The 8284-nt window shown below is 40.5% G+C and overlaps 1 protein-coding gene across 1 annotated transcript; it reads left to right on the forward strand.

Moving 5' to 3' along the window:
* The first annotated feature begins 419 nt into the window (after nt 1–419).
* LOC126947390 (ankyrin repeat domain-containing protein 26-like) lies at nt 420–5114 on the forward strand. The gene is made up of 3 exons (XM_050778051.1): nt 420–633; nt 3323–3552; nt 5101–5114. The coding sequence occupies exons 1-3, from the start codon at nt 485–487 to the stop codon at nt 5112–5114; spliced, it is 393 nt and encodes a 130-aa protein (XP_050634008.1). The 5' UTR covers nt 420–484.
* Nucleotides 5115–8284: the final 3170 nt, after the last annotated feature.

Genomic DNA, 8284 nt, shown 5'->3' on the forward strand with positions numbered 1-8284 from the left:
CTGTAACTAAACTGATCTTCCATAATAATGATTCTCATTAGTGAATCATTTGATTACTAAAATCAGTTGGCATAAAACAAGACTAATAGAGAAAGAAAAATGTGATTTAAAAATTATACTACACTCTTAAAATATTCTTAAGTTATATTGTTCAACTTTTTAGAATTTAAATTGATTCTGTTATTCTTTGGAGTGTTACATTTCATGAGTACTACCATAAATATGATTTCATTTTTTTATAATTCAGATTAAATTATTAACTTAGCTGATACTGACAATAAATATATTAAACTTGAGATTCTTTTTTCATATAGTTAAAAATGCTCTCTAGATCACTGACCCAAAACAAAAAGAAACAAATATACGATAGTTATTCAGGCTATCATTTTTTATGTACCCTTTTAATTTGTTTTAGACACAAGAAACATCTCAAGAAGAGCTACAGTAGTTAACAGAAGAAAACATTGCTTCCATGTAAAGTCAGATGGAACTTATAATTGAAAATCTGGAATGCGAACTCTACAAAGCAAACACTTCAGAAGCAGACTATAATACAGCAGAATTGGAAACATATAAGAAACTGCATCTAGAAGAATTAAAAGCTAGAGAATCTCTGTCAGATAAATTAAGCAAGTACGTCAAAGACAGAATCACAGAAAATAAATGAAGATCATTAATTTGCCTCAAAAGCATAATTTTTAGTGAGACAGATTCATAAGATTGGGGGAAGCAAAAGCTAACTAGATTAGACAAATTTTGGAAAATGATGTTAGTAAATGAACTTACTTTTAAAATGTTAGTCTAGGACAATTCATACCACTCCCCTGTTTTTTTTGGTGGAGGTTTTTGTTTGTTTGTTTTTCTTTTGTTTTCTGTTTCTTTGAGATGGATTCTCACTCTGTTGCCCAAACTAGAGTGCAGTTAGCGGCATGATCTGGACTCACTGCAACTGTGCCTCCGGAGTTCTAGCAATTCTCCGGCCTCAGACTCCCAAGTATGACCTTTCATGATCTCGCCACGCCCAGCTAAGTTTTGTATTTGTAGTAGAGACGCGGTATCACCATGTTGGCCAGGCTGGTCTCAAACTCTTGACCTCAAGTGATCTGCCCACCTTCGCCTCCCACAGTGCTGGGACTACAAGCATGAGCCATCATGCCTGGCCTGATTTTTGGTTTTATATGGTTCCTTTTCCCCTTAATATTCTTATGTAGTTAACCTGATCTATTAATTTTTCTGCCAAGTATCTTGAAGCTTCATAATTTAGACAGTGATACTGTTATACAATTGTTTGTCAGCATTCCTCTATATAGAAATATTTAGTTTAATTATTTTTGATAAGATTACAACTTAAACTGAAAAAAGGGTCAGGTACTTCTCCTCCTTTGCACATTCTGGCACTCAGTAAATTAACTTTCCTTGATTGCAATCTTTGGTATTATCCTTAGAGGTCACCTTGGAACAAAGTATTTTGTACAGTTTTTCCACTCCACATAAAGGCATAGTTGTGAAATAGGGAATGGTAAACACAGGCTTGAAAGGAAATATAATTCATAAAGTGGTGAAAAATAACACCTTGGTCAGCCTGAAGTGTTGGGTGGAAGACCAAAAGGGCAGGCCCTACTTCTGATGCCTTGGCCACGATTTTAGGAGCAAAATGCCTTAGGAGATGATTAAGTTCTCTTTGATCTCAGCTGTCTCCTTCTCCCCTGAGAGTTGTTGTTCTGAATGATTCCTTGGTGCCAAATGCTTAATTTTTCTCAGATAATGGGTGAAATGTACAAGAGTGTTCAATAGAAATGTTTGAAAATGTCTTTGAGAGACAGTGTTTTTTTTTTTTTTGTTTGCTGTAACTGGTTTACTAAATACAAGCTTCATTTTATTTATTTTACTGTCCATATTTAAGGAGTAAGACATGATGTTTTAATATATTTATACACAGTCCAATGGTTACTCTGGTCCAGCGAATTAGCATCTTTAACATTTCATGTAGTTACTCTTGAAACACAAGTATTTTTTTCTTTTCTTTTCTTTCTTTCTTTGTTTTTTGAGATGGAATCTCCCTATGTCGCCCAGGCTGGAGTGCAATGGTGGGATCTCGGCTCACTCCAAACTTCTCCTCCCAGATTCAAGCAATTCTCTTGCCTCAGCCTCCCAAATAGTTGGGATTACAAGCGTCCACCACCACGCCCAGCTAAGTTTTGTATTTTTAGTGGAGACGGGGTTTCTTGCCATGTGGGTCAGGCTGCTCTCCAATTCCTGAACTCAGCTGATCCCCCGTCCTCAGCCTCCCAAAGTGCTGGGTACAGGGGTGAGCAACCACCACACCACCACTGCTGGCTTTTTTTTTTTTTTTTTTTGGAGATGGAGTCTTGCTCTGCTCTGTCACCCAGCCTCAAGTGCAGTGGCACAATCTCGGGTCACTGCAACCTCCGCTTCCCAGGTTCAAGCGATTCTCCTGCCTCAACCTCCTGAGTGCTGGAATTACAGGCGCCCAGCACCGCGCCCGGCTAATTTTTGTATTTTTAGTAGAGACGGGGTTTCACCATGTTGGGCAGGCTGGTCTCAAACTCCTGATCTCAAATGATCCGCCAGCCTCGGCTTCCCAAAGTGCTAGGATTACAGGTGTGAGCCACCGACCCCGGCCTAAACACAAATATTTCTTTTTGTTTGTTTGTTTGTTTTTGTTTCTGAGGCAGAATGTCGCTCTTGTTCCCCAGGCTGTAGTGCAATAGCGCGATTTTGGCGCACCGCATCCTCGGCCTCCAGGGTTCAAGTGTTTCTCCTGCCTCACCCTCCCGAGTAGCTGGCATTACAGGCATGCACCACCAAGTCCAGCAAATTTTTGTATTTTTAGTAGAGACAAGGTTTCTCCATGTTGATCAAGCTGGTCTCAATCTCCCCACCTCTGGTGATCCTCTGACTCTGCCTCCAAAGTGCTGGGATTACAGCCATGAGACACTGTGCCTGGGCTAAACACAAATATTTCTAATGGTATCTTTAAGAATCTTATAAGTAAGCCATTTCAGAAGGCAACAAGTGTGACTTGTTAATCCATACATCATTAATAGCTTTTGCTCTTCCCTCCCTACTTTGTTTGAATTACTTATTTGTTAGAAATCCTCGAGAAATATATGTACTTCTTTACAACAACTTTAAAATTATAACTGTATACAGCATATAGGCTCTAATACACTTTCAGAGTTAAAACATGGTTTGTTGTATCTTTCATTGACTCATGGTCACTATTTAAACAACGCAAGTCATTTAGACACATTTGTTAAAAAACAAAATACTCAGTATCTGTCTTTTGCAATCTTCACAGACGTAAAGAAATTCTAGCAGATGTCAGCACCAAACTTCTTCAAGAAAATGAGTGGAGCAGATCTTTATTTACTTCTCATACTACAAGGCCAGTCCTAGAGTCACCATGCAATGGAAATCTTAATGATAATTTAGATCTCAACAGAATACATATCCCAAGAGAAACCTTAATGATTCCTACTTCAAGCTCATTGTCTTCAAATATCAGAATGGAGAACGACTTGTCAAAAGTTAGGTATAGTATTGTTTTTTCTTTGGTTTTCAGACTTCTGATATAGTTCTCTCTATATTTTTGGCAAGATATTGAGTTGTCTAACTGACTCATGCATTTTAAATAAAGGTCCTAATTATCTGTGTTTCTAAGGAAAGGAAACAAATCTTACAGCTTTTTTTTTTTTTTTTTAAGTCCCTGGGGTTTTAATTGTCAAAAGATATTCATTTTTTAACTTTACTCAACAAATGTAACTATACCAGCACATTTTAAATTTCTGTAAAAATTGCATTTAAGTTAGATTGTGGAAATGTACTGGTATTGCCTAACAACCAAAGTTATACTTGGAGATGCTTTGGCTTACTTACTTTTTTTTTTTAAGTTCTAGGGTACATGTGCACAACGTGCAGGTTTGTTACATATGCATACATGTGCCTTGTTGGTGTACTGCACCCATTAGCTCATCATTTACATTGAGTATATCTCCTAATGCTATCCCTCCCCCCACCCCCTACCCCGCAACAGTCCCAGTGTGTGCATGTTCCCCTTCCTGTGTCCAAGTGTTCTCATTGTTCAATTCCCACCTATAAGTGAGAACATGCGGTGTTTGATTTTTTTGTCCTTGTCATAGTTTGCTGAGAATGACGGTTTCCAGCTGCATCCATGTCCCTAACAAAGGACATGAACTCATTCTTTTTTCTTACATGATTACATCCTTAATTGCTGTTGTACTTACAGCATTTCAATTCAATTGTTGCAAAATGTGCCTGTTGCTGTGCAATTGTACAGTGGTTTTTAAATACTTAAAACAATATTTGAATTCTTAAAGTGAAATTCACTTATGTCTATCTTACCATCACTCAAATGATTTATGGCTGAGATGGCAATGATATCAGGAGTAGTTAAATAGCAAATGTGACCAAACAGAATACATTCTGTTCTTTCTACTCAGAATTCCATGTAAAACTGCACAGGGTTCCCAGCTCCCTAGGACATGACACTTTCAAACTTTCAGGTTCAACTGAACAAGAACTTTTCAATCCAACTGTTAGGGTAGCCAGTTAGTCAGACATTAACAGGCAGGAGGAAAGGTAGCTATGTAGGAAGAAACACCACAGAACGACTCTTAAGATGCTCAGTAATTACTCATTCTATGGTTGAACTGTCAGAATATGTTAACTACAATCTGATAAAGAAGGAGAAAGGCAAAAGGGGAATTCTTAAGAGCTGTGTGGGCACAATGAGTACAAATTTGAGTGCTATACTACCTTCCTGGGGTGGAGGTAATGAGCAATGCCATCATTGGGTAGAATTTGTCTTGATCACTGGGTTCTGCATATGCACATTAACCAAGAGTAAGGGAGGGTCTGCCAGCCTGGGTGTGAACTGGGCAAGAACAAAGGCAGGAACCTAAAGAAGAAAGTGAGAGAAAAGATCAAATGCAGAATGTATTGAGGCTGTTCCCAGCCAAGTCAGCCCACTCTTCTCTTAAAGCATACTGTTACTTGCACAATAAATGTTTTGCTGGATTTACTGACTGGTTTTTTGGTTGAATTCTTTCTTGCAAAAAGACAAGAACTGAGGACACTTTCTGGAACTCCAGGCTTGGCCATACCTTTTGGTGCTGTGACTTGCATCTTGTCGTGAGGTAGGGACTGTGCTCGCCACTGTCTCCTCTCACATGTCTGCTCCTATGCAGCATAGACTGTGAGAATGCTGAGCATGCTGAGCAATCTCCCTAGCATCTCCACTTTGTGTGTTCAACTAGAGCACTTTCACCTAATGCCCAACAGAGCTCCCCAAGCACAGAATGCTTTTTTCTTGACAGAGAACCTAAGGCTTCTGATTACTTCCATATTCTCACAACTGACCTCTGGGGTCTCACCACCCTGTCTTTCTTCACAGTTGCTCCTGCTGCCCGTGCCATCATGGCATCTCTCTTGCTAGCCAATGCCACCTTCTTTGCCCTGTCTGTTCCCAGGTAGGCCCCAGTAGAATGGCTTTTTGCCTGCTCTGTCACCACCTCCTCTGCACTAATTCCACCTCCAGATGGAATGTAGGTAAATTTTAGGTGCTATGGTCTAGGTTTAGGGGTCTCCTTGGATGTACCTAGTACCCAATTTTCTCTCCATGTTCTTACCACTGAATTCTCAGGGATTTACCTATCAACTTCCCTCTTGTCTCTAGCCCTCCCCGCTGTCCTTGACATGCTTTGCCTGTATGCAGAGGATTATCACTGAAGGCTACAAAATTATAATTGGGCAGAGTCATCTATAATTAGATGCAAGACCTATGGACCTAGGGGGTCCACAGCCCAAATGAGGGGAAGAGGTCACTGCTCGGTTGGGAGCATGTAGTAAGGGTGCACGAAATCTGAAGCTCTTCACAGACTAGGGATACCTGGTCTAGTGTGGGAAAGGGATGGAAAGGATGCTCTCTCCCTTTCACAATGGATGAGAATGGACAGAGAGCGAGGATGCTCACACTCCACTAGCATTTTCTTCTCTCTGTTTTTCAGACGTGCATTCAGCACTCCATACTGTAGGACTCTCCCCTTGGATGCATTCTCAACAGTTAGGACAAGTCTGATTCCCAGACATTAAAGAAAACTATATTAGTTTTCCTTTGTAATGCTTCATAGCCTCAATACAAACTATATGACTAGGAAGACTGGCCAGAAAATGGTAGCCTTAATTTTAACACCATCTTGCAGTTGGACCTACTTTGCAGGTGACAGGGAAAATGGTCAGAGGTGCCCTATGTCCAGGCCATTATGGCTCTAAAAGAAGACCAGTATCTCTGCTAAAAATGCAGATGGGACTCTGCCATCTTGGCTCTCATGAACCCCTCAGCAGATAATTCTCCCATAAATGTCTTAGGAAATTTCCCAGCAGAGCATCCTCAGCTTCCTTTAATCCTCCCACTGAGGATCCAAAGCCACCAGCTCCTTGTTCTCACCAGAGGAATAGGAATGGGCACTGGGACACAAGGCTCTGGAAGCTGGTATCAACTGGGAGAAGTTCTACATCTGCCTTAAAATGTTCAATGGGCAGTTAGCTATGCTTTGCATGACTATTGCCACTTTCTCAAGAAACAGCTTTCAATAATGTGCAAACGGCTCTTTTGGGAAAAAAATATTTCCAAGACTATAGAACAAGTTTGTAGGGCCCGTGCCCTTTGCACATTAAACATTTTGCACATTAAACAAGGAACCAAACCTCCTTTTCTTTTCCAGCCAGTCCAGTGGAAGGTCACTTATCCTGGGGAGGACTGGCCGTTTGACTTTACCTGACTTCTTGCCTGTCAAGGATTAAATATCTTCTGGTCTTTGTAGACATATTTACAGGTTGGATATAAGCTTACTCCATGTGAATGGAAAAAGCAATGTGTGTAGTATAGGCCCTCCTTAAGGAGGTCATCGCTGGTTTGGCATCCACAGGTCACTGCAAAGTGATCATAGTACATCCTTCACTTCACAGGTTACTCAACTTGTTTCCCAGGCCTTGGGAATCAGTTACTTTCTAAATTCCTCCTGGCACCCACAACACTGTGGAATGGTTGACAGAATTAACAAATCTCTCAAGCAAACCTTGGAAAAATTATTCCAAAAAACTTCAAACCATGACCAAAACAATTACGTATTGCTCTACTAAGGATGAGAAACATACCCCTCTCTAATTTACAACTCAGTTCTTTTGAGTTATTATGTGGAAGACCCTTTCTTCACTTTCCTATTGGATACTGACCTTACCAATTCTAATTATGTTAATTCCCTCTCCCACTTTCTGCTGGGGCCCAAAAACTAGGCCAAAATATATTTTCACACCCTGAAAACTCTGACCAAATTTTAAACCCACCCGTACTCAAGTTCTCATCAAGATTTGGAAGGATGGAACTCCAAACTCTCAACTGAGTCTTATTTGGAGAGGTCCTTACACTGTTTTACTCTCCACTCCTATAGCAGTTATGGTGCCAGGGATCACCAAGTGGATCCACTATTCCAAGGTAAAGCTATATGATGCGTCTCGGGCAGAGGAAGTCCTAGAGGTGCCATTGGACACCTGGACCACTTGTCCCCTCCAGGATCTCAAACTCCTCTTCAAGCAAAGCCAAAAGAATAAACATAGGTAAATTAGTAATGCTTTGGCCTGTTATACCATGAGTCATAATACTCCTTGCAGGTTTACTAATATGTCTTTGCTACTATGAACCAAAATCCCCTCCAAGAAAAGGTCTGTTCTGTACTACCTGGATTTAAATCTCAAAGCCATAATCTGGGTGGCATTCTCTCTAATACTCACTGAGTTAACAGCTTCTGTTTCCATAATCAAGAGACATCCTGATTTGCCTTTAATCTGTTCTCTTTGGGATCATGCAACTCAGTGCTCTATGCTCACTAATGCTTCTACCTAAAATCACCCTCATAGGCCCCAGCAGGCCACAACCATAACAAAAATCTCTACAAGCAGCTCAACAACTACTAAAGTTCACCAAATCTTCCTGTGCCTCATCCTATTGGCTATACATGAATTCTTTCCACCCAGGGCAGGAACAGGCTCCCCAGCCATGATACAAGAGTAGGCAACTATTCAAGCCCAATTTAGATTCACCTATCATTGGGAGCTCTGCATACAAAACATTCCAAGAGATGTCATACGGTACCTAATACAAGTTAAAGTGGACATTCAAGCCTTGTCTAAGCCCACTTGCACTATTTTAGGCCCCTTGTACTCCCCCATTACCCTCATCAGC

Source organism: Macaca thibetana, unplaced genomic scaffold (genome assembly GCF_024542745.1).
Source record: "Macaca thibetana thibetana isolate TM-01 unplaced genomic scaffold, ASM2454274v1 unplaced_scaffolds220, whole genome shotgun sequence".
NCBI lineage: Eukaryota > Metazoa > Chordata > Mammalia > Primates > Cercopithecidae > Macaca > Macaca thibetana.